This window comes from Hypanus sabinus, chromosome 19, assembly GCF_030144855.1.
Source record: "Hypanus sabinus isolate sHypSab1 chromosome 19, sHypSab1.hap1, whole genome shotgun sequence".
Taxonomy (NCBI): domain Eukaryota; kingdom Metazoa; phylum Chordata; class Chondrichthyes; order Myliobatiformes; family Dasyatidae; genus Hypanus; species Hypanus sabinus.
The window spans coordinates 64,196,169-64,223,625 of record NC_082724.1 but is presented as its reverse complement, the minus strand read 5'-3'; the positions used below and the strand labels follow the sequence as shown (position 1 = coordinate 64,223,625).

At 40.5% G+C, this 27,457-nt stretch overlaps 1 protein-coding gene and 1 long non-coding RNA gene across 2 annotated transcripts in view; one reads left to right on the top strand and one right to left on the bottom strand.

The window, feature by feature from the left end:
* The window catches only part of LOC132377985 (uncharacterized), a 32,022-nt gene extending 12,483 nt beyond the window's left edge, over window positions 1-19,539 (top strand). The window contains exons 4-5 of the long non-coding RNA XR_009506861.1: window positions 790-982; window positions 19,190-19,539. This is a non-coding gene — a long non-coding RNA (uncharacterized LOC132377985). The remainder of the gene's footprint in view (window positions 1-789; window positions 983-19,189) is intronic.
* Window positions 1-27,457, bottom strand: part of dock3 (dedicator of cytokinesis 3) — a 964,109-nt gene that overhangs the window by 167,740 nt on the left and 768,912 nt on the right. Inside the window, exons 26-28 of the mRNA XM_059944552.1 lie at window positions 14,821-14,967; window positions 13,158-13,256; window positions 5,745-5,839 (exon numbers count right to left, since the gene is read on the bottom strand). Of these exons, the coding sequence (XP_059800535.1) occupies window positions 5,745-5,839; window positions 13,158-13,256; window positions 14,821-14,967 (341 nt within the window). The remainder of the gene's footprint in view (window positions 1-5,744; window positions 5,840-13,157; window positions 13,257-14,820; window positions 14,968-27,457) is intronic.

Here is a 27,457-nt window from a genome sequence, read left to right as displayed (position 1 = left end):
AATTATCTTAATAAAATAGAAACAATTCAGAGAAGGATTATTAGATTAATACTTGGAATTGGCAGATTGCTTTATATACTGGGCTTGTATCTGCTGGAATTTACAAGAGTGAAGGGGAGGGGGACTGAATGGAATGTAAAATTCTTAGGGACCTTTACTGGGAGAGGATATATGAGAGAATCTAGAACTAGCAGTCACTGTTTAATGTTAAGGGATGACTATTTAGGGTAGATATGAGGCAATCTTTTTCCTCATAGAGAGTTATGAGTTATTGGTATGCTTGTCCTCAAAGTCTGGTGGAAGTGGAGCATTAAAGGTGAACTGTGTGGCATGGACAATCCAATGATTTTCTGTTAGTTCAATTTCTATTGGAGAAGTAGTTCTCAAACCATAAGACCATAAGATATAGGAGCAGAAGTAGGCCATTCACCCATTGAGTCTGCTCTGCCATTTAATCATGGGTTGATCCAATTCTCCCAGCCATCCCCACTCCCCAGCCTTCTCCCCATACCCTTTGATGTCCTGGCTAATCAAGAACCTATCTATCTCTGCCTTAATTGCACCCAATGACTTGGCCTCCACACCCACTCATGGCAACAAATTCCACAGATTTACCACATTCTGACTAAAGAAACAAGTGTTCTTTGAAAATATGAGATGATAAGGAACAAGATAAACAATAAAGTGGAAGGTAGGCCCGAAGGCAATTCTTGGCAATAACCATCAGCTGTAAAAAATTAGTGCCAGAAGTAGCACTTTTAAAATTAACAGATTCTTCTTTAAACACAGGTGGACCCTGTTTTTCAAACGTTCGCTTTACGACAGCTCGCTGTTACGGAAGACCTGCATTAGTACCTGTTTTCGCTAACCAAAGAGGACTTTTGCTTTTATGAAAAAGACACCCGCTTTATACGTGTGTTTATCCTGAGAAAGACTACAATGACAGTGAAGCTTGTGCGGGCAGTTGTGTGCACATGCGTATGTACGTGCTGATTTTTTTTTCTCCAAATAGATTTTGGCTCGTTGTCTTTCCGATTTTGATAAGTGAAACTACACCGTACATACAATATTTTAACTTAATATAGGCTGTATATTTATCATATCATTCCTGCTTTTACTATATGTTTGTGTTATTTTATATTTTATGTGTTATTTGGTATGATTTGGTAGGTTATTTTTTGGGTCTGGTAACGCTCGAAAATTTTTCCCATATAAGTAATGGTAATTGCTTTTTCACTTTACAACATGTTGGCTTACAAACGGTTTCATAGGAACGCTCTACTTTTGGATTGCAAGGGAAACCTGTACACTTTACTTCGCTGAAGAGCCATTTTGTAAACAGGAAGAGTCTTAACAGAAGCACAGCCAAGATCAAGGGGCAATAGAGAAATTATCAATGTGCTAACAGTTGTTTTCAATGCTCACATCTCCCATTTATTGAAAAGATGCATCCTAGGTGGCCTACAGGGAAGAAGTCATCTCTCTGACATAGTGGTGTCAAGAAAACAATCATCTGCAGCTCAACATTAGTAAGGCAAAGGAGATGGTAATGGATTTTAGGAAGACTAAGCCTGCGTTGCTCCCTGTTACAATTGATGGTCAGGACCTACCAGTACCTGGGGCTGCACCTGGATGACAGACTTGAGTGGGGCACCAACACAGAGGAAGTAGACAAGAAGAGCCAAAGTCACCTCTACTTCCTGAGGATACTGAGGTCCTTTGGAGTATAGAGACCTCCGCTTCACATGTTCTACCAGTCAGGTGTCGCCAGTAAATCTTCTATGCAGTGATATGCTGGGGCAATGGCATCAACACGTGATGCTAATAGGCTCAATAAATTGATCTGAGAGACTGGCTCTGTTATAGGATTCAAACTGGATACTGAGGGCTGCAGTAGAACAAAGGACCCTATGGAAAATCCTGGCAATTCTAGACAATATTTTTCATCCTCTTCGTGCCACCTTGGCTGAACAGAGGAGTACTTTTAGTAACAGACTAAGACAACTACACTGCTCCAAAGAGTGTTACAGACAGACATACTTTATTGATCCCGAGGGAAATTGAGTTTCATTACAGTCGCACCAACCAAGAATAGTGTAGAAATATAGCAATATAAAACCATAAATAAATAAATAATAATAAGTAAATAATGCCAAGTGGAAATTAGTCCAGGACCAGCCTATTGACTCAGGGTGTCTGACACTCCGAGGGAGGAGTTGTAAAGTTTGACGGCCACAGGCAGGAATGACTTCCTATGATGCTCAGTGACATGAGTGTTATTTTTACCCTCTGCCATTATGCTTATAATGAGTCAACCTTTAGCCAGGGAAGTGATGACCCCCTCCTGTGGTACTTATCTTTTATTCTACCTCTCTTCTAATATTTCTATCTGTGCACTTGTAATACTGCTGTGGCACTGTAATTTCCTTTAGGATCATTAAGTATCTATCTATCTATCTTAAGTCAATCATCAAGAAATGGAAAGCTGAAAATCTGCCTAGAGTAGGCCAGCCTCAAAAACTGAGTGCAAGGAGGGGTCTAGTGAGAGAGGCCACCAAGAGTCCTTTGACAACTCTGAAGGAATTACAAGCTTCAGTGGCTCAGATAGGAGAAACTGTGTGAACAGCTGTTGCCCGGGTGCTTCATCAGTTGCAGCTTTATGGGAAAGTGGCAAAGAGAAAGCCACTATTGGAAAACAACCTCACATGAAATCTTGGCTAGAGTTTGCTGGAAAACACAAGGGGGACTTTTAAGTCAGCTGTAAGAAGGTTATATAGCCTGATAAAAGCAAAATTGAGCTTTTTGGCCATCAGACTCAAAACGCTATGTTTGGCATAAGCCAAACATGGCACATCATCAAAAACACACCAGCCCTACTGTGAAGATTGGTGGTGGCTGCATCATGCTGTGGGGGTGCTTCACTGCAGTAGGCCATGGAAGGCTTGTGAAGTCCGTAAGAGATCTGTGACTTGGGAGAAGATTTGTTTTCCAGCAAGACAATGCCCCAAGCATAAAGCCAAAGCTATACAGGATTGGCTTAAAAACAACAAAGTTGAAGTCTTGGAGTGACCAAGTTGGAATCCAGACCTCAATCCAATTGAGAATTTGTGGCTGGACTTTAAAAAAAACTTTACACTCATGATTCTCATGCAATCTGACAGAGCTTGAGCAGTTTTGTAAAGAATAATTGAGGAAAAAATTGCAGTGTCCGAATATGCAATTCCTATGGAGACCTATCCACACAGACTTTATGCTGAAATTGCTGCCAAAGGTGCATCTACTAAATAGGAGGTGAGTAATTATACAAACAATCAAACAATAATTTTGTGTTTAATAATTGTAATAAGTTTAGACTAATTTGTAGACATTTGTTTTTACTTTGACATGAAAAAGTCTTTTATGTTGATCAGTGTCAAAAAAGCCAAATTAAACCCACTGTGATTCAATGTTATAAAACATAAAACTTCTGGGGGGGGGGGGTGAATACTTCTTATAGGCTCTATATAGGAATTTGGATAGACAGAGATTGATTAGGGATAGGTGGCATGGCTTTGTGCATGGTAGGTCATGTCGAACCAATCTTGTAGTTTATTTTTCAAAGTTACCAGGGAAAGGTGATGAAGGAAAGGTAGTGAATGTTGTCTACATGAATTTTAGCAAGGCCTTTGACAAGGTCCTGCATGGGAGACTGTTCAAGAAGATTTAATTGCTTGGCATTCAGGGTGAGGTAGTAAATTAGATTAGAGATTGGCTTTGAGAAAAAACTAGAGAATAATAGTAAATGATTGCCTCTCTGACTGGCAGCCTGTGACCAGTGGTGTACTGCAAGGATCAGTGCTGTGTCAGTTGTTTTTTGCCATCTATATCAACAATCTGGATACAGTAAACAGGATCAGTAAATTTACAAATGATTGGGGGCATAGTGGATAGTGAAGAGGGCTTGCTGTAGGATCTGGACCAACTGGAAAAATGGGCTGAAAATGGCATTTGGAATTTAATGCAAACAAATGTGAGGTGTTGCACTTTGGGAGGACAAACCAGGATAGGATTTACGCATTGAGTAATAAAGCACTGAGGAGTGCAGTAGAGCAGAGGGATCTGGGAATACAGGGCCATAATCCCTTAAAATTGGTGTTACAGGTAAATAGTGTTATAAAGAGAGCTTTTGGCACATTGGCCTTTATAAACAAAATATTGAGTGCAGGAGTTAGGATATTATGTTGAAGTTGTATAAGACATTGATTAAGCCTAATTTGGAGTATTTTGTGCAGTTCTACCCACAGGAAAGATATCAATGAGATTGAAAGGGTACAGAGAAATTTAACAAAAATGCTGCCAGGACTTGAGGACCTGAGATATAGGGAAAGCCTGAATAGGTTATGACTTTATTCCCTGGAGTGTAGGAGAATGAGGGGAGATTTGATAGAGGTATATAAAATTATGAGGGGCAAGCAGATTTTTTTTCCACTGAGGTTGGGTGAGACTACAGCCAGAAGTCATAAGTTAAGGATAAAATATGAAATGTTTAACGGGAATATGAGGAGGAACTTCTCTCAGAGGGTGGTGCGAGTGTGGAATGAGCTGCCAGTGGAAGTGGTGGATGCGGGTTTGATTTCAACATCTAAGAGAAATTTGGATAGGTACATGGATGGGAGGAGTATGGAGGGCTATGGTCTGAGTGCAGATTGATGGGACTAGGCAGAGTAATACTTTGGCACAGACTAGATGAGCCAAAATGACTGTTTCTGTGCAGTAGTGTTGTAACCTGCATTGGGGTAAGTGTGAGTGCCTCGACAGCTCTCTTTTATCAATGCCGACAGCAGTATGAAGTGGTCACAATTTCTGACTAGCTCTGCATCTGGTTATTAGTTGGGTAGGGTGGCAAGTCACTAACACCTGTTGCACTATGTCATCATCCAAACAAGTATGTCCACATCATTGGTGCAAAGGACTGGGGAGTGATTACTGACTGCTCTGTTATCTCCACTGGCATGGCCCCAAAACAATGCCTGCCACAGAAAGCTTACTGAAAGCAATCAATCAGACAGTGCCTTACTGACAACAACTAAATCACAGGAGCTCCATGGTGTTCTTGGAGTGCCGGATCCACCCTGTAGCCCACCTTAATTAGCGTCAATGAAGAAACTCTTAAGCTTCTACACCAGAAAGCACCAGAGCTGATTTAACGAGGCTGATTTGTGTCCGTACACTCAGTCAACATTCATGGTTAAGCCATGAGTGACTTGATGAGTTGCCTTTAAGTATCACTGTCAATTGGGTGTGCAGGAGCCTTATTATGATAAATACAATGAGTAGTCAAACAATGTGCTAGGCATTAGATTTCCAAACATATATTCTCTGAACTCCACAACAACAAGAAATGATCAGGTAGACAGAAGAAACATTTTAAGGGAGCTCTCTAAATGTTTCCACTGAGCTGTGAAAATGTTTGCTGAACATGGTGGAAGATAGAGAATTTTGTCCATTTGCCAAGCACACGTAAAAGCTCAGTATACATGGCAGAAGGAATGCACACACCCAAACTACCCTCCTGCCACATCAAATACCTCCACTCCCGTCTGTGACAGAGTAGGTCATAATTGGATTGGAAGGGAAAATTGGTAGGTGGAAGAGGGAAAATATCATCCATTCTTTGTATCATCATTTGTAAGTCAAAATGAGAAAATGATCTAGTGTAGATCATTCCAAATCAGAGTGCTTCTGAGATGGTATGGGCAACTTACTTGCTGGTTAGTAGTCTCATCACCATCCAATCACGTGGATATACGCTCAGCTTCATTAAATTACGGAAGACGCAGAATATTTTTAAGAAGAAATCCTAGGAAATAAAGGAGGACATGAGTGACTTGATGAGCTGTCTTTAAGTATCACTGTCAGTTGGCTGTGCAGGAGGCTTAATATGATAAATACTATGAGAAGTCGAACAATTAGAATTTCAGAGACAACAAACCGAAGAGCTATTTCAGAGATGCTGAATGAAGGTCATCTAATTATTAAGGTGAGTGTGGGGAGGGGACAGGTGACAGACACAGAAACAGAAGTAGAAAGGGTGGGGCAGTTTACAGATGGGGTGAAGCAATGTGTGCAAGAGCATCTGTGAAACTAATAATGCTCTATTAGTACCATCAGTCTTTGCAGAAGACTGGGCATTTCAGGTGAAAATAATCAATTTTATTAATTAATAAAATAATTAACCTTTTCCTAAACTCAGAATGTTCTTGTAGTAAATTATATGGTATAAGTACCATATCCAGGTACATTAATAAGCACTTTAGGATGTTTCCTACTGAATGCTTCTTTCAGTCCTGCCTCAAAGACATTTAGAAAAGTCATTATCTCAAGCAGCTGAGAACATATACTGGGACATTATTGTGGTGTGCAGATGCATAAAAAGAGGGTGGGAATAACTGGCATCTTTCATTCAATTTTTTCACTCTTCTAGCTGGGTGATAATGTCAGGGGTTCGTTGCTTCCATTATCATCAAATGTAATCCTCATGCAACAACACAAGTGTATTTTCTCATAAATAGCGATGATAGCTAGTGTGATCTTTTAAATTAAGGTATATTAGCCTTGTGTAACTGCCAGCAATGAGCTTATAGAGCCCATTAGCACAGGAAATAAGAATGTTGTAAAGTTATATGCTTTTGAATTTATTGTACACAAATCAGCTATCCTACAATAATGGCCTGCTCCTTGGAGAACAATTGGCTTCTGGTGTTCACAGGCCATTAATAATAGAAATGGGCTTTCATCACCAGAAAATGTTGAAAATTTACTGGTATATCTCTTTGGAAGCCCATGAAACTAAATCATCTGTGGCTGCCCCCCAGGGGTAAACATTCAAATAAAAATGTTGGCAAGGAAGACCAATATTTAACTTCATATTAGTACCAAAACTGAAATGTTATTCAGCCATATAGCCATTGAGGTTAAATGTTCATCAGTTTAAGGGATCACTATTTTCCCATTATCTCGTGGCATGACATTCAATAAGAGAATTGATGCTGTTCCATTAGATTTCATTTGCAGTCATGTAACTTTTGGCATTTACTGTGGCAGCATCTATTACCTTTGATGCTCTAAGATTCCCACTTGACTGATGTTAAAAAGACGTTAAAAAGCAAAAGGAGTTTGGTTGCCATGATGGGATTGATGGTTTCTGGATAAGTGTCAGCCATAATATTGTGAGGCTGGAGTGAATGCTGGCAGAAATTTTAGCCATCACAAGAAATGCTGTTGTGGATCAAGATTACACTGAAACAATACTAAGTTCTGTTTATTTCTGGAGAATAGAAGAATAATGCCAAATCATTGATCTGTGACCCATCAATATCAGACAGCTGATTGTTGCACTGGTACGTATCAATGAGCTGGCTGCACTTGGCTGTACATGGCATGTCACATAATTGCACTGATGAATTTTCAGACTGTTTAATGTTTGCATTGCTCACTTTTGACTCACTGAGGCCTCAGTCCCTTCCAGCTTGCCAGAGCATCAGGACTAATACTACTCCTAAAATGACAAGGCCACCACTCTCCTCATTTTCTTTAAATTCATCTGGTTCACTGGGAAATTTATTATAATACTGTGTAACCTTTTAAAAATTGAAATTAAAAGCATGTTAGATACTATAACATCCAGGAGTCTGGAAGGTCTTCTAATCTAACACCACCGAAATCCCAAGCTTGCCTGAAAAAGTTTTTTTACTTTCTCCACTCACTTTCTCTCCCTCATAAGTACACATACAGCTATTCAATGAAGGTATCCACATCATATACACACAGCAATACACCTCTCCCTCTTTTAGCAGAGGTAGCAATGCAGTTGCCATGTAAAACAAGATAATGGTGAAGGTCCCACTGTGTCTATAGCTTATGTAATGCTGTTGAGTGGACCTGGACATTACAAATGCAGTAGCCAGTACAGATAGGAGATCATTGATACAATAAGTCCATCGAATCTTGCTTCAGGATGGCTAATGCTATTGTCAAGTATGCCTGGCACCCTTGTCATTACCTTTACATTATTCTGCCTTCGAGGAGCTTGAACATGCTGTGGATATCTATGTTCTATGAAAGTCCAAATGACCAGCAGTTTCTTTCCTACTGTTATCAGGCTTCTGAACCAATCACCTTTTTCACATCCCTTCCTAGCTATGCTGTCATTTTGTCACACTCTTAAATTTACCTCTCTCAGCTATTCCATTATTGTCACTTTAGCATGTCTTTTTGCACTATTTACAACTGAACTATGGACTTTGTAAAATTCTGTTGTTTTGCATTCATTGCTCTGTTTATTGCTGAATTTATATTGTATGTAAATGTTCAGTTTATAAGCTTTAGGCAAGTAAGGAATTTCATTGCATTGTGGTGTACATGACAATAAACTACAAGTTATTCTCGTTGTATTTGATCTTCTTTCTCACATACCAATGCTTCCTCATCCTAGAATACCTTCTAGCCCATCCCCAATTCCTCTCACCAAGGAAACTTCAGGTGGCTCTTATTTCATAACCAGTACTGAGAGGATAGAGATGGGATCTGTATAATGTGAGATACCAGGTATGAGTCTCAAATTGAGGAAGGGGATAAAAGTAATGTGTGTGTAGCTCCTTGGAGACTGAAGCTGTGCATTAGTTTACCTCTGAAGAATCATGGGGCAACCTAAAGATGTACATATGAAAACACCTATGATTTTGTCCCAGCTGCTGGAGATGTTGAGGAGTACTGGGGGGTGGGGGGTGAAGGAAACAGGTTGAGCCGAGGATAGAAGAGATGGCAGCTCCATTGCAATGATCACAGGAAAAACAATGACAATAACAATAGAGGTTACAATCTCCAACACAGCACAGGGAGAGCTGAGGTGGGGGATCTGAGGCCAGATTTTGACATGCCAGCTCCAAATCTTTACCACCAGAATTAGAATTACATTGACAGCAGAGAGTCTGAAGAATTGAGACTGGCATTCATTGCTCATCTTTAATTGAACTTGAAGTGGTAGTGAACATGGTGAACCACCTATTTGAACCAGGAATGCAAGTGGTGGATAGGGGGCTAATTAAAAAGGATGCTTTGTCTTTTATGTCAAGATTTTTGAGCATTGTCGGAGTTCTTCTCATCAAGGCAAAAGCAGAGGGTGAAAAGGTTCTGGGACATTAAAGCAAATGAATACCTCACTGGAGGACAACCAGCCTCTGAGCTGTTCCAGCAGCTAAATATTCATGTGACTTAAATGGGTGAGTTTCTAATCAAAGATAACTTTAGGATGTTGATGGTAGGAGATTCCAAAACAGAGATGTCACTGAACATTAGGGGTAGGTTTGTCCTCCTAGTTTGAGATGGTTGTTGTCTAACACATTTTGTAATGCAAATTTTATCTGCACTTGTTAGTCCATGTCTGAATAATGGGGAAAAAAACACTAGCTGGGGAATATCTATGACAGGATCTAATTAACATTACAACTCAAAGACCTTTCACAGAAACTGCTGACTGTCATCTAGATCTTGCTGCAGACAGGTGGGGCTGCATCATTTTCTTGAGGCATTATGTCAGTAAACATCCTCTTGACAGAAGGAAAAACACTGATAAGCAGCTGAATATGCTTGGCATAGAGCATTGCCTTGAGGAGCTCTGTAGTAATGTCTTGAGTCTGGGATTATTGACCTCTAACAGCCACACCCATCTTTCATTATTCAAATTATAACTTTATCCATTAGAATGTCTTCCTCATGGTTCCAATTTTTACAAGAACTCCTTGTGGCTGGATGCTCCCTTGATGTCAAGGGCAGAGACTGTCACCAACCTCTAAAATTCAGCTCTTTGGTACACGTTGACAAGGAAGACCAAAGTTTTCTGTGTAGATGGGTTTGCCTTTAATTGGCACCACATTTGCTACAGACACTGTTTTGAAGAGGCTGTTCCTGTGCTGTACTGTCCTTATTGTATCTTTGGATCTAGGTCCAGAATGAGAAGGCAAATGGATTCAAAACTAAGCTCACTGATCAGAAACACACACAAAATGCTGGTGGAACGCAGCAGGCCAGGCAGCATCTATAGGGAGAAGCACTGTCGACGTTTCGGGCCGAGACCCTTCATCAGGACTGACATTTTGTGTGTGTTGCTTGAATTTCCAGCATCTGCAGATTTCCTCATGTATACATTTTTAAACTCACTGATCAAAATATTGGAAAGCAGTTGCTGCTGGATAATAGTATTGATGATATTTTTTATTACTTTGCTAATGATTCAGAGTAGTCTGATTTGGTGGTTATATCCAGATTGAATTAGTCTGGCTTTGTTCTGAGGGTCAGTTGACCAGTTTCCTATATGGTTGGATAGATAAACTGTGAGAGGAGCTGGCCAAAGTTGATTACAAGGAGTCATTAGAAGGGAATATGGTAGAACGGCAATGGCAGGAGTTTCTGGGAGCAATTTGGAAGGTGCAGGATAGATACATCCTGATGAAGAATTTGTATTTTAACGGGAGGATAAGGCAACTGTGACTGACAAGGAAAGTTGAAGTTGAAAGTAGCTGGGAAGATGTTGGAGTCCATTATTAAGTATGAGGTCTAGGTGTACTTAACAGGCACATAATAAAATAGGTTAAAGTCATCGTGGTTTCCTTAAGGGGAAATTTTGTCTGACAGATCTGTTGTTCTTTGAGCAAATAGCAGGCAGGATAGACAAAGGAGAGTCAGTGGATATTGTTTACTTGGACTTTCAGAAGTCTTTTGACAAGGTGCTGCACATGAGGATGCTAAGCAACATAAGAGCCCAGACTGTTACAGGAACGATATTAGCATGGAGAGAAGATTGGCTGACAGGAAGGAAGCAAAGAATGGGAATGAAGGGGGCCTTGATTGGCTGCCAGTGACTCATGATGTTCTGCAGGGGTTGGTGTTGGGACTGCTTCTTTTCACGTTATATGTTAATGATTCAGATGATGGAATTGATGGCTTTGTGGCCAAGTTTGCAAATGATATGAAAATAGATGGAGGGGCAGGTAGAATTGAAGAAACAGGGAGTCTGCAGAAGGACTTAGACAGGTTAGGAGAATTGGCAAAGAAAAAGAAGATGGAATACAGTGTCGGGAAGTGTATGGACATGCACTTTAGTAGAAGGAATAAAGGCGTAGATTATTTTCTAAACAGGGAGATAATTCTGAAATCAGAGGTGCAATGGGACTTGGGAGTCCTCATGAATGATTCCCAAAGAAATAACTTGCAGCTGGTAAAAAAGTGTCAGTGGTAAAAAAGGCAAACACAATGTTAGTATTCTTTTTGAGAGGACTAGAGTATAAAAGCAAGGATGTAATGCTGGGACTTTATAAGTTATTGGTCAGACTACATTTGGAGTATTGTGAGCAGTTTTGGACCCCTTATCAAAGTAAAGATGTGCTGGCATTAGAGAGGGTCCAGAGGAGGTTTACAAGAATGGAAGGGTTAACATATGAAGAGCATGTGATGGTCTCAGCCTGTACTTGTTGAAGTTTAGAAGAATGGGTGGCAGGGGGAGGGGTAGAATATCATTGAAACCTATAGAATATTGAAAGGCCTAGATAGAGTGGGTGTGGAGATACTTGGATAGTTGGGTAGAGGCACAGCCTTGCAATATTAAAAAAAAGTATCTTTGGAAAAGAGGTGAGGAAGAATTTCTTTAGACAGAGGGTGGCAAACCTGTGGCGACCAAGTCATTGGGTGTACTTAAAGTGGAGATTGATAGGTGTAGGATTAGTAAAGGCATCAACAATTACTAGGAAAAGGCAAGAGAATGGTGTTGTGAAGGATAATACATCAACCATGATGGAATGGCAAAACAGGCTCAATGAGCCAAATGGCTAATTCTACTCCTATATCTAATGAAAAACACTTGAATGACAAGTGAAGAGCCACATGAGGGGAGCATAAAACTTGCTGAACCTTTGGAAAGCTTCCAATCTATAGAATAGAATGAATTTCCATTTCCTTGTGTGCTTCGTATGTTGTATGGTTGACTGGAACAATCTGGTGGGTCAGAAATTGACAGTAACCATGATCCACATCTAAACAGTGTGGGCATGTGAGTAGTAGGATTTCTGCTTCACTATAGAAAAGACAGTAAGTTTCTGTAATCACTTACAGAAAACCTTAGCTTCCAGATTTACTGCTCCTTATTCAGATTGATAGGGGCAACAGATTCTATGAGCCAGGGACCTTCTCCCCACACCATGGGCATTCCTGTTGGCTGTGCTGGAGGTCCAGCAAGTCCATGACCAAAGCATTTTCTTTAGTTCAGAAACAGCAAGGTTCACTGGGAAATAGACAGAATTTGAAAAACTATGTCGTACCTTTTCTAATGGGTTCTGCTCCAATCAACTCCCCATTAAACCCCAGGCACTGAATATTTATTTAAGTAGCTTGGAGGCAGTATTTACCCCAAAAGCATGATCTACACTGTGTGGTAACTGCATGTAAGGAAAACAACCACACTGGAGACATCATAAACACAAGAGATTCTACAGATACTCCACAGGAAGCATCAATTTTTCATTGCAAGCTGCATGGCCTTGTAGTGTGCCTGTTATAACACAAATAACACAGTCAATACAAACACAAGAGATTCTGCAGATGCAGAAAGTCTTGAGCACCGCACAGAAAATGTTGGAGAAATGCAGGAGACTGAGGGTGACCTCAGTGAAGTTTATAAAATCATGAGGTGTATGGATAGACAAGCAGTCATTTCCCCAGGGCAAGGGAACCCAAAACTAGAAGACACAGATACAAGAGACCTGAGAGGTAGTTTCTTTACACAGCTGATAGTGAGCACCTGGAATGAGCTGCCAGGTGAAATTGTCAAGACAGGTACAATTGCACCAGTTAAGTGGTATTTGGATAGTTGCATGGAGGGGAAACACGGAGGATTATGGGCTGAACACTGGCAACTGGGACTAGCAGGAAAGGTGTTGTGGTTAGCATAGACTATTTGGGCTGAACAGCCTCTTTCCATGCTGTTTTACTCTAACTCTACAATCTGATTCTTTTGCTGGATTAGACACTTCTGAGGCAAAAGAGAAGAGAATGAAAAAGTCCTGCCATATTTCATATTGATGTTTTTACTTCACACAAAAAAACTTCAAATATTATGTAATTTTTACCTTGAGCTCCTCCTTGCTCTGGAAATTATCTAGCAAGTGTTGGTAGTGGTTATCTCCCATTTGTCGAAGCAGGGACAGTAGGCAAGTGACATACTCACCCTAGAGAGAAGTGCAACAATCAGTGACTCAGGTAGAGATAGAGCACATAGCACATCCATTCAAGTGGGTTAAAATGACTGTATCAGGATGAAGATGTAAATAAACAGAAATGTACATGCTGCACACCCATTTATAACTAAATAGTATAACAGTGCCATCAAACAACATCTATTAGGTCAGGAAAACCACAAGCCACTGTCATTCTAAACTATAGAGCACTGATGTTTCCTATTCCTTGACTCCAGATCTAACCACTGTAACCTATAAAAATATACAGAAGTTCCTATCAACTTCTGTTTTAAATATACCCAACGACTTGGTTTCTACAATCCAAATTGCTATAAATGTCCCTTTAAGGATTTATCCCTCAGAATACATTGTTTTAGAACAGAGATGAGGAGGAATTTCTTTAGCCAAATGGGAAAGAGTCTGTGGAATTCATTGCCACAGATGGCTGTGGAGGCCAAGTCTCTGGTATATTTAAAGTGGAGGTTAATAGTTTCTTGATTAGTAAGGACTCCAAAGGTTATAGGGAGAAGGCAGGAGAATGGGTTTGAGAGGGATAATAAATCAACCATGATAGAATGGCCAAAATGCCTTAATTCTGTTCCTGTGTCTTACGGCCTTCCTATTTGTAGAGGGAAAGAGAAATAAAACAGGGAAATACAGATGATATGTTTTCTGCAACTTCAAAAGAATAAAGTAGGTGGAACTGATTCAATTTTGCTAATTCTATTTAGTTTGTTTTCCTATTTATTTCTGCATAATTCTAAATTTCCCCAGTGGTTTGTTCAGCATAAAGCCATCTAGAATTGTTGGATCTAAAACTCAAAATCTGTCCTTAGCCAACTGTTGCTAAGCTCCCAGGGGGAGAGCTGTAACTGGCTTTAGAAGCCCAAGATTACAGCTAAGGAACTGGATGGTTTTTATGGAAGGTTGAACATTGATTGGATCTGTAGATCCACATTTAGCTTGGTGACCTTTATGAATCAGTCAACCTATAATTTTTTAAAAATTCTCAAAACATGTTAATTATTCAGCTATAATTTAACACATTTGGCATCTGAAAGCCTATTACAAATTTAATGGCACAATTTTGTCTAATTATATATACTATGAATTAGTCAATCAGTGGTTAGTAATGCACTGCATGGTATGGAAATAAGTGCTTCATATTCATAATCTTTAGAATGAAGAGGCACTGGCATGAAATCGTGCCATCAGGGCTTACTAATAAGAGACCACCACAGCTTCACTCATTTGACGTAAGGGACAAAATGATAAATTTGGTGAATAAAGTTTTGAGTAACAAGCTACAGCAGATCAGGTTGACATTACCAATTAATTCTATCATAAGCTAAAAACTATGAGAAATGTGTAAATTAACTCATTAGAATCCAATCAGATAACAATTTTCCTTTAAGAATTGGAAAGCAATAAACATACCTAAACATGGATGGGAGTACACCAGAAGAGACAGACTATGAAGAGTTGTAAAGGTGTGCGTAGGAAGGGAAATCCATGCGTGGATGAGTATTCATAAAAAGGATTGTTAGTTACTAACAGTTATCTCTGCTGTGCACTGTGGGCAGCGCTGTCCTCTTACCGCCTCCGCCATCTGGGACTTATTCATGATAGCAAGCAGGGTCTGTAGAAGGACATCAAGAAGACTCTCGACCATCATTTCTACCTCTTCTGATATTGAGTATTCCTGGATCATATATAATGACATACTTATTGCTACAATAATACATATAGAAAGAGTATAATTGTTACAAAATACATGCAGAATTACTATAAAGCAACTGTTCCTAGCAAATTTTCTAGTATTTTAACATGACTGTTGTAAAGGGCTTCTGGTCTCTTTACAAAGGGCCATGAAAGAACTAATTTTGTACAGAGGCATCATCTGTATTCTCGTTAAACTGAAGTCTGTGTGGGCCCTAAAGCTTGATTGGTTATTGATTTCAGTCTTGGACACAACTTGTACTGCAATTGTACCACAAAAATTAATTTGAATTGTCTGCTGTTGAATTGACTTTAAAGAGGAAAAAGCAACATTCGCACAAGTTTTTACATCCTTGTTTCTAGTGGGTGGAGGAGAAGGAACTTGTTTTGCTGTTGTTTTGTTCTGTTGTGTTGTTGTTTTTGCTTCTGCTTGAGTTGTTCTGCTGAACTTGGTGGGCAGAGTATGTTGGTGTTGGGATGTGTGGTGACATTTGTGGGCTGCCTCAGTGATACATGTCATTGTATTCCGATGTACAATGTGATAAATAAATCTGAATCTGATATATTCTGTTAACAATTAACTTTATCATAATGAGATCTTACATGTACTCATACTTTAGTACTGCTGTAAAGTGCCATGAAATATTTCACTATGTTAACGGCAATACCAAAATATCGCTAAACAGGATAAATAACTAAGATTTAAATGGAGCTTGCTTTATTGCTCAGTATAAAAAAATACATAAATAAGACCAATCCAGGGCTTATAGTCATAAAGTGAAAGGTGACAATTGTATGTTGTACAGGTTTTGATTGAGTACCTTTGTCTTAAATAGAATTAAGTCTCTTTGAGCATTGATGCAGTGCTAATGATTTGCATACTTTAAGTACTGAATATTTCATTGCTCTCCTGCGTTTGTATGCACATGGGGGAAAGGCATTAAGGGATGAGAAGGCAAGCAACGTGCTGCAGAGATACCAGTCTTCATCTTATTCCCACTCATGGTATTCATGTATGTCATTCTGTTTCAGATCAATAGCAATCCCAAGAATAGTAGTGAGGTGCCAAGGAAATGTTTGTGACTTTTTTCAAAGAAATGGTTACTGGCTTTATGTCACTTTTTAGGTCAAACATGTATATTGTCTAGGTTCTTGTGAAGCCCACTGCTCACTGCTTCATTACTGAAGGGACAATGAATGAAGCTCTAAAATGATGAATTTCATTCTGTACTTCCCTCTGCAACTGGATCGTTGACCACCTCTTTAGAAGACCACAATCAGTAAGGATCAGTAATAATATCTCCTCCTTGCTGACAATCAACACTGGTACACCTCAAAGATGTGTTTAGCCGACTCTACACTCACGACTGTGTGGCTAAGTACAGCTCAAATGTCATCTGTTACTTCATAGATGACACCACTGTTGTTGGTAAAATGGCAATAAGGATGTGTATAGGAGTGAGGTAGACACAATAATGCAATCACGAAGAAAGCACTATTCTATGTTCTATTACGAGTTTGAGGAAATTTGATATGTTACCACAAACTCTTGCAAATTTCTATTGGTGTACTGGAAGTATTCTGTGTGGCTGCATCATAGCCTGTTATGGAGCTCCAATACACAGAATCGCAAGAGGCTCCAGAGGTTTGTAGACTTGGCCAGTTCCATCACGGGCACGACCCTCCCCACTATCAATGACATCATTAAGGATTTTGAATGGACAACGAACCACTGTACACAACTGCATATGGTCGCCGGCAGAGAGGACTTAGGGTGTGTCCTGTATCAGGATCAGGGCACAGGGTTGAGGCTGGAGTCTGTCACCCTCTGAAAAAATCTATCCCATGCACAGTTTGGAGCTCCTGGTATTGAAATAGGCTGTGATGGGTAAGTTGAGTGACTAGCTCTATGGTGCCAAGTTTGAGGTGAGGACGGATAATAATTCTCTAACTTGTATCCTGACCTCAGTGAAATTGGATGCCACAGGCCATCGGTGGTTGGCAGCCTTGTCTACCTATGATTCCAGCCTGCAGAACTGGCCAGGAAGTAGGAACATCGATGCTGATGCTTTGTCCCGACATGCGTATTAAGGGCTGGACAGGAACAAGGAGTGGGAGAGCATTTCTGCCTGGGGAGTGAAAGCCGTGTGCCAGTTTTCCATCATGGTGAAGGCAGAGGGAAGGCAAGGGCAGGAATGAGCAGTGGATCAATTGGGGGTTTCTGATGACACCATTCCACAAGTTTACTGCAACCTGACTGCTCTGAAGACAAACCAGTTGCTGCAATTGAGTCCTGGGGAAATGGCAGCTGCTCAGTGACATGACCTGGGTATTAGTACCATTCGGTCAGCAGTCGAAAAGGGAGACATGGCCCAAGCGGAGAAAATGAAACATGCTGTGGTGCCTCCAATACTGACAGACTGGAGTTGAGGAACCAGATCCTATACGGGTTAGGTAGCCTCCAGACCAGCCACAGCGTTCCCAGCTGGTTCTGCCTGAGAAGTATTGGAGGATTGTGCTGAAGTCACTTCATAATGATTCTGGCCATTTGGGGATTGAAAAAACTTATGGATTGCTCAGTTTGGTTTTACTGGCCCCGAATGAAGCCAGAGGTTGAAGAGTACTGCAGATCATGTATTCACTGCATACGGAGGAAGACGTTGCATTCAAGGCTGCTCTGCTGTTTCATTTGCAGAATGTGGGGCAACTTCACCTGGTGTGTATAGATTTTCTGTCAATAGAGCCAGATGCCAGCAACATGTGGTCATTACAGACCACTACACTAGATAAGTGCAAGCTTTCCCTACCAAGGATCAGAGTGTGTCCACTGTGGCCAAAGTGTTATTGGAGAAGTATTTCATTTACTATGAATTCCCCAGGCAGATACATAGCAATCAGGAATGAGATTTTGAGAGCAGGCTCATACATGAGTTACTGAGCATGCTTGGAGTTGAGAAGTCGAGGACTACTCCATATCATCCACAGGATGATCCCCAGCCTGGGAGGTTTAATCAGACCTTGCTAAACATGCTAGGAACCTTGGAAATCAACAAGAAGAACAAGTGGAGTCAACATATTGGACATCTGGTTCACTGTTACGACTGTACACGAAATTAAGCTACCGGGTACTCTCCATATTATTTGACGTTTGGGTGTGAGGCAAGGTTGCCCATCAACCTTTGTTTTGAGACTGGCAAGGAATACCTACCACTGAAGACTTATCTGAAGTATGTGTCTGATATGAGACGGGAGCTGAAAAAAGCTTATGAATTAGCTGAGGTCTGGTTGCCAAGCAGAATCAAGGAAATAAGAGGTATGATCAAGAGGTTAGGTTCTCCCAACTCATGCTGGGAGACCAAGTCCTCATAAGGAATTTGGGGTTACCTGGGAATCATAAGTTGGCTGACTGCTGGGTGGCTGCACCTACGTGGTAGAGTCAGATGCCAAATGTACCAGTTTTCTGGGTGAAACCAGAGGATGGGAATGGGCCTGTCAAGATTCTTCATCGGAACCACCTTCTCTCTCTGGGACAAGAGGTGCGGGTTGACCCAGAGCCCAACCTGGAGCCTACACCTAATAAGAGGACTTTGCAGTGACTTGGAGTGATTGAAGGACCAACAGCAGGCAAGATTAGACTGGTGCCCAACCTCTGAATGGGATACGGACACTGAGGATGAGGAAATGGGTGTGTGGTATATGCTGCCTTTTGCTAACTCCCCACTGATTGAGAAAGAGATTCCCAATGCTGAGTCAGGTGAAATCAGAAGGACTACCTGTGGACAGGTTGGGTTTCAGAAGGGGATGAAGGAGGGCTCAGCTAAGTGGCAGAGGGATCTGAATTGCAGGAGGGCACGAGTGATAGACTATGGAAGGCCTCACCAGAGAGACCAGCAGTATCCCACAGATGACGGGGTCAGGAGTTCTCAAAGAATCAGGAGACCCCCCAGATAGGCCGGCCTATGTAGGATCGGGGGCAACAGAGTGCTACGGCTATCCCCCTAGTGAGATATGTCACTGCCCTTTACAAATGGATTGGAGGTTCTGACATCACAAAGTTATTTTGAAAGCTCTGTTATTAATAATGGGATGACAAATTATTTCAAAGTCAAGGGGACATGACTATTTTGGTGGGGGGAAGAGTGTAATGTCCTGGTTCACATGGTTCATATTTTTTCTCTGTTATGCTTTTCTGTTCTCTATGTCAGCTGCTTGTCTGGGTTACTGTTGAAGATGAGAGATAGGAGAAACATGTGCCACCCAATGAGGATGAACAATTCATGGGAGAAAAGAGAAGATGCTGGAGAGAAGAGGTCAGAGGAGTGAGACCATGATTCGATGAGGTGGGAGATCGAAGGAGGATCGGCGAAGGGGAAGCCGTGAGCTCCAATGTGCACATTGGACAGTTTCATTTAAAATGGGCCCTTCTCTTGTTTTTGATTTTTCTTTACTAACCCTTTTGTCAAATTAAGAATTACAAAGCTATATCTTTTAACTGTATGCAGTGTACTGTCTGTTATTTCGTGGTACTGATTTGTAACAGGGTAACACATCACGCAGCACCCACAAACAGGGGAATTTGGGGGGCTTGCACATCTACCTCCCACCTTTGGCAGGGCCAGAGGATATCTTCCCTAGACTTATGCAGCCAGCAGAACCAGAGTGTTACACAACCTCAGCATTTTCCCTTCTCTTTTTGCACTGAATATTTAATTATTTTTCAAAAATATATACTTATTGTAATTCAGTTTTTTTATTATGTATTGCAAAGTATTGCTGCCGCAAAACAACAGATTTCATGACATATGCCAGTGACATTAAACCTGGTTTTGATTTTGATCTTCAACAGGCATTGCCTCTAGAAGATGGCAACCATCACCAATCAAGACATGTGCTCCTGTCATTACTATCGTTGGAGAGGAGGTACAGGAGCCACAGGAGCCTGAAGACTCAATGATTCGGAAACAGCTTCACCTCCTCCATCATCAGATTTCTGAATGGTCCATATAACTCGTTATTCCTTTTCTCGCACTATTTATTTTGTAATTTATAGTACCTTTACATCTTTTCACTGTACTATTGCTGCAAAACAACAGATTTTATATTATATAAAGCAGCTAATAAATGTGACTCTGATACAGTAAACAACCCTGCAGTTAACTTTACAATTAAGCAGATAGTTCAAGAGCACTTCCATGAGGCACTTTGGAAGTAATAGCCTCTATAACAAATGTGGGCAGCATCTTGTTTGTCAACTATCGAATCCAACATCCTGAGAGTTTCCTATGACCTAATTTTTATCAGGGATTCATTGTAAGTTAGAGAATTGAGAAACTTTCCAAAGACAACAGTAGTCAACTAAAAAGCCATAAGGAGAGAAAAGATAATATATGAAGTTAAGTTAGACAATAATATCAAAGAAGATTTCAAAATTTGTTTAGATGTACAAGGAGTAAAACAGAGGCGAGGGTGGATATTGAACCTCTGGAAAATTATGCTGGAGAGGCAGTAATGGGGGGGCAATTTGCTTAAGATAAGATCCCAGGATATTATCCGAAAGGTACAAGAATGGATAGAAGATTAGCTGACTGGCATGAGGCAAAGAGTGGGAATAAAGTGGGCCTTTTAAGGTTGGCCGTTGGTGATTAGTGGTGATCTGTAGGGGTTGGTGCTGGGACCACTTCTTTTCTATATGTTAATGATTTGGATTATGGAATAGTCAGCTTGTTTGTAGGGTTGTTCGCCAAGCCTTGAGGTTAGGTTGCAAATGTTTCATCACCGGTCGAGCTGACATCATCAAAGTGCAACTGAGTGTTGCTTCAGCGGAGTACTTGTGTTTATATTGGTCCGACTTCTTGTTCTGATTAGTTGGCTGTCACGCTAGCTGCTAGTCTCTGCTAGGTCCCAGCAAGCTGGATAGCTGAGTGATCTCCGCTGGCCTGCATCCCTGGTTTTTGGTTGTTGTGCACATGTTCCATGGATGCCTGAGGCTCACCTTTTGGCCCCGATCCTGTAGATACACAGATTCGTAAATTGCATCCAGGTCAATATGTCTGTTAATAGTCTTCCACTGAGAACCAAGCTTCTTAGAATTCTCCTGATTTCTTGTTTTGTGCTTCTGCCAGGAGTTTTGTAGGTTCCCAGATGAACTTCAGACCTTCTTGGTCTTCACGTAATCGGTGGAGTGACAGGGGATCGTATCTTCTTAAGGCTAGTTGATGTTCATGTAATCTTGTGAATAGTTTTCTCCTTGTCTGTCCTACATAGTATTTGGAGTAGACTCTACATTGAATTTGATATATTATGTTTATTCTCTCTAAGTGGGCTGTTGGACTTTTGGGTCTCGAGATGAATGTTCTGACGGTTGTGTTGGGTTTATGTGTCACCATTATTCCAGGCAGTTGGAGCAGTCTTGTTGACATTTCTGAAATATTCCTGATGTATTGCAGGGTTAGTCTCTTTCTTGTCTGTTCAGTAGGACGCCTTATGAAGTTTTTAAGATAGCCATTTTGTGTGAATATTTTGAAAAGCTAATTTTCTTCTTTTTTCTTGAGGTCCGCACTACTGCAGTGTGTTTCCACTCAGTTGAAAGCTTTTGTGGCAGATAATACAAAGATAGGCGGAGGGGCCGGCAGTGTTGAAGAAGCAGGGAGTCTGCAGAAGGAACTAGACAGATTGGGAGAAGGGCAAAATGGCAGATGGAGTATAATGTAGGGAAAGTGTATGCTCATGCACTTTGGTAGAAGAAACAAAGGTGTAAAATATTTTCTGAATGGTGAGCAATTTCAAAAATCAGAAGTGCAAAGGGACTTGGGAGTCCTCGTGCAGGATTCCCTAAAGGCTAACTTGCCTGTTGAGTTCTTGTGAAGAAGGCAAATACAATGTTAGCAATCATTTTGAGCACTAGAAAATAAGATCAAGGACGTAATGCTGTGGCTTTATAAGGCATTGGTCAGACTCTACTTGGATTATTGTGGAGCAGTTCTGAGCCCCTTACCTAAGAAAGGATGTGCTGGTGGAGAGTGTCCATAGGAGGTTCATGCGAATGATTCTGAGAATGAAAGGGTTAACTTATGAGACGTCTTTGTCTCTGGGCCTGCACTTACTACAGTTGTAAAAAATGAGGGGGATCTCACTGAAACCTATCAATTGGCCTAGACAGAGTGGATGAGGGAAGGAGCAGAGGGTACAGCTTCAGAATAGGTGAACTCTGTGGAATTCATTGCTACAGACAGCTGTGGAGGCCAAGTCATTGAATATATTCAAAGCAGAGGTTGATAGGTTCTTGATTAGTCAGAGCATTGAAAGTTATGGAGAGAAGGCAAAGGAATGGGGTTGAAAGGGATAATAAATCAGTCATGATGAAATGGTGGAGTAAACTTGATGGATTGATTGGCCTAATTCTGCTCCTATGTCTTATGTTATAAGACCATCTAACGCTGAGTTAACCACTACTCTCACTTCTCCTTTAGTACCAGCTCACGTATTCATGTCATCACAATCTACAATCTGAATCCTAACCTGCACAGGTCATTACCCATCACCCTTTTGCTCCCTGACCGATTATGTCCTTCAGTCTGGCAGTGCAAAATTAAAAACCGGTGTCCACTGTTTTCAAATCTATCCATAGCCTTATCTTTCTGCAAGTTCCATTAACTTTCTTCCTCTTTCTTCGAGGTAATTCCTTTGGGCTGAAGTTGAGTTGCTTCCACATCACTCTGTGGGTCCTGAGGTGGCTGATGAAGCCATGATCACATCCATAGTCAAACCACGGTAAGGCAAGAGTGGCGTATTGGCATGTGAGGTCAGGTATGAAGAAGCCAGTGTACTACTTCCAGTTTTTGCTGGGCTTCCATGTACTTCCAATGAAGTTGGGAAATTCTCATTACCTTCATGGATGCTCCTTTCCCATGTTGATTGATTACAGCTGAGGGATTTTAACAAACTGGTGATGATATAACAATTTTCAAGGTGTCTTTGACAATATTCTTGAAACATTTCCTCTTTCTTCCTGGCAACCTCTTTAGAACACAATGCCTCTCAGTTATATGAACAATGTGACCTACCTGTCAGAGTTAGTTGAAGATAATTGGAGGCTGAATACTGGGGACGTGCACCTGGCATTTCTTGCTCCTATCCTGCTTGTATTCAACCTTCCAAGATTTCTGACTCAATCTGGTCTGGCAAGTTGTGCACTAATGGTTGTTATCATTCTACTAAAACTGTAACTCTCTTCCTAAACCTCCCAATCACTGTACCACTCTCTCTCCTTTAAGCTATTCCATACGAGCTAATTGTTCCACTGTATCAAATGTAGGCATTTAAATGTCGACTATTGCTGTCCTTCATTGAGGTCAGTAACTAACAATTTAAGTAGAATTTGAACTGATCACTGGCAAGGCAGTTAGAGCAATATTTATATAAAATGTTTGCTGTTGTGAGGAACAGCCAAGGGCAGACAAATTTCAAAATAAGAGTTAATTTTGAACCTCATAAAAAGATATATAAAGGTAAGTAACTCAGAGGGATGTTTTAAGGAGCATCTTAAAGGAAGAAAGAAGTGTGTAGAAACAGAAAGATTGAGGTAAATTAGGCTTCCAAAGGAACAAGTGCCAATATAAAGGTGTCCCTCGGGACACAAGGATGTCGCTGCATAACAGATGAGGAGGTATTTCTTCAGCCAGAGAGTTTTGAATTTGTGGATCTGATTGCCACAGACAGCTGTGTGATGACCTAGTCATTGGGTATATTTAAAGCAGAGGCTGATCTGATTAGTTCTTGATTAGTAAGGGTGTCAAAGGTCACTGGGAGAAGGCAGGAGATAGGGGTTAAGAGGGAAAGCAAATCAGCTGTGATGGAATCTCTGAGTAGACTCAGTATGCCAAATGACCTAATTCAACACACATAATATGCTGCATGAACTCAGCCGGTCAAACAGCATCTATGGAAATGAATAATAGGCGATGTTTTGGGCTGAGACCCTTCTTCAGGAGACTTCCTTTCTTGTGTTTGTAAAAGTCTTAATTCTATTCGTATGTCTCATGGTCTTAATACAGTAGTGATTAATACTAGGTTTCATCAAAAAGCCAGAATTAGCTTTAAATAGTTATCTTAAAAATAATAGGGCTGAAGAAAAATACAGATGAAGAAAAAATGATAAACTGAAAACAGGGATGAGAACTTTAAACTGAGATGCTGCTTATCCAACAGCCGAAATAGATTTTCATGCAGAAGGATAATGGTAGACAGGATCATTGAGTGATGTCAAGTTTATGGAGAGGAGAAAGCAGGAGGCCAACTATAAGTACATTGGAAAAGTCTAAAGGTAGCAAAGCCATGACCAAAATTAAAACAGAAAACAATGTACATACAGAGCAGGTCAGGCAGCATCTGTGGAGAGAAAGAAATTGAGTTAAAGTCTTGGGTCAATGAAAAGGCAACATCTGTAGAATGAGTTTATCTCTTTCTACAGATGTTGCCTGTCCTGAATATTTCCAACTCTTACTGTTTTCTTTTCTAATATTCAAATTTGGAATATTGTGTTTCTGTATAAAAATATGGATGAAGTTTTTAGTAGCAGTCGAACTGAGGTAATGTTATAAACTCAATGGCACAGCTTTATGGTTCAAACTTCAGCTCAAATTTTAAACCATCGAAGAACTGCCTGATTTAGGTTCAGTGAAGTGCCAAAGAAGGATGGAAATAATGATAATGGAATCAAGTTTCGGAAAGGACTAAATGACAAGTTAGAGTATTTTTTAAATGAGAGATTGAAAGGTGAAAACATCCCAAGGGAACTGGGTGTCCATGTACATAAATAATTGAAGGCTAACAAGCAGCACAGCAAACAAGCAGAAAGGCAATGATTTGTTTGTCTCTATTTAGTGAAGAATTTAAGTACAAGAGAAGAGATATCTTGCTTAAATGATGCAGGGGTCTATCAAGGGTCAACCTTATTCACCATATACATTTACAAGGATTAGGAATTTGCTGTGGTGTGTTGGTCAGGGTGTGGTATGCAACACAAAACAACAATATTCAATAATTATAAAGAATAAATTATTATATAAAAAGCTAATAAAGTTAGAGGTTAAAGGTCAAATATGTAATAAAATGTGCATAAATAAATAAATGAAAGCCAGCAAGTATTTACAATGTAAACAACACTATAAAAAGTGGTTAAAGTATCTTTAGTGCAATGCTGTGGGGGGGGGGGGGGGGGAGTGGTGCTAACCACTGTAGAATAGTTGATCAGATTAACTGGCGTAAAGCTTTTGTTTTAATTGTCCAACAGCACTTACCAGAAGGAGGATTTAGGAAAAGGCAAATGGAGGGATACGGACAATGTGTAGGCTGAAGGAATTAGTTTAGTTAGTCTTTTAATTACCAGCTTAACTAGTTCAGCATAACATCATAGGCCAAAAGGCTATGTGCTGTATAGTTCTATGGCCTAGTGTAAAATGTGCACCTGGTGGCTTTAGACTCAGAAACACATGTACAATAATGGATTCTATTGCAGGGTGGGCAGTGTCCACAATGATCTTACCTGCCTGTTTCTTTGTCCTGGACATGTACAAGTCCCACAGTGATGGTAGTCTGCAGCCTCCCTGTGACCTGAGAGTTCACTGTAGTTTTCATACGTTATGAGAGTATTCCACACCAAACCAGTTTGCAGCTGGAATATTGTGACTAATCTCCCTAAGTAAGGATGTACTGTGATACAGGGAATGTAACAAAGGCTCACCAGACTGACTTATCGTATGGGGACATGGTTCTGTGTGAAGAAATTAAATAGGCTGGGCCTATACTCCCTGGAGCTTGGAATGACAAGAAGGGATCTCATCAATTTATACTCAGGTCTTCAGGGCTTGACAAGATAGATGCTGGAATATTACACACTGGTTGGGATATCAAGAACTAAGGATCATAAACTTAAAATGAAGGGCCATTCAGGAATGAGATAAGAATAAATGACTTCACTCAGGGTTTCTCTGTCCAAGAGGGTGGTGGTGCATAGTCACTAAGTTTATTCAAGAGAGAGTTTGGTATATTTTGAATGCTAGGGAAGGTGGGGTTAGTACAGGAATGTGGCATTGAGGAAAAAGGTTAGTAATTCCCTCACTGAATGGAAGAGCAAATGTAAAGGGATAAATATTCTACTTCGACTTCTATTCCTTATGTTCTTGCATTCAAAGGTCATGGATTTAGTTTAATATTCAGCTAGAAATGTATCTTGTGCATCTAGTACTGGATAATGGACTAATAGCATTGATCACTTGGAAACAGTTATGGGGCAGTCGTAGTGATGAAATAAAGCAATCTGCAGCTAGTAGCTGATGTAACACTTATGGATGATGCTGCAGAAAGGAATGGCAATTGATAGATCCTTGGCGGAACATTCGAAGTAAAGGTATTGGGTAGCATGGTAACATGGAAGTTAGCACAAAAGCTTTAAGGGACAGCAATCAATGATTAGGGATTAATTTCCACCATTGTCTGTAAAGAGTCTGCATGTTCTCACTGTGACCCTGTGGGTTTCCTCTGGATGTTCTGATTTCTTCCCATATTTCAAAAATGTATGGGTTAGGGTTGTTAAGTTTTGAGCATGCTATGTTAGTGCCGGAAGCGTGGCAACATTTGTTGGCTGCCCCCTGTACAATCCTTGTTGACTGGTTGTAAACAGCGCATGTTTAGATGTACATGTGACTAATTAAGCCATCTTACCTTAGAGGTATAGGTGTGGGAATGAAAGCTATTGTACATGGTTCTCCAGCTCTGGCTGGAAGATGGGAATCAGATGACTGATGCTTCTCCTGGTTAGTTAGAGTTGAGATTTGGTGGAGGAAGATGGTGTCAAAAGTGGACGTCAGCTTGAGAAGGACAATAAGGGTCAGATAGGTTTAGAGTTGCCCAGCCATTATAGCATGTCCAGAAATTCAGTTGGAGAGATTTAAAGAGGAGATTTGAGATAAATTTCTATACAGTAGCGCAATGTTCCCTCACAACACCAGCGACTCAGGCTTAATCTGACTTCCTGTGCTGTTTGTTTGAGGTCTGTATGTTCTCCCACATGGGTTTCTCAATGTGTTCCAATTTCCTTCACATGTCAAAGAAGCACTGGATGCTAGGCTAATTTGGTATTGAAAATTGCTCCTAGTAGTAGAGCAGTGGAACAGTTAACATACTGGCTTAACATAATAATCCTGATGAGAACCACATAAAATAAAACTGCCACTACTATATTCCTGCAGTAGAGTATACCATTCAAATTCATTATTGAACATATGTTTCTGAGTCTAAAGCCAACAGGTGCACATTTCATACTAGGCCATAGAACCGTACAGCACAGGAATAGGCCTTTTGGCTCATGATGCTGTGCTGAACTAGATAAATTGGTATTTAAAAGTCTAACTGAACTAATTCCTTTTGCCCATACCCCTCCAAATGATGCACATTCATGTGCCTAGAGTCTCCTA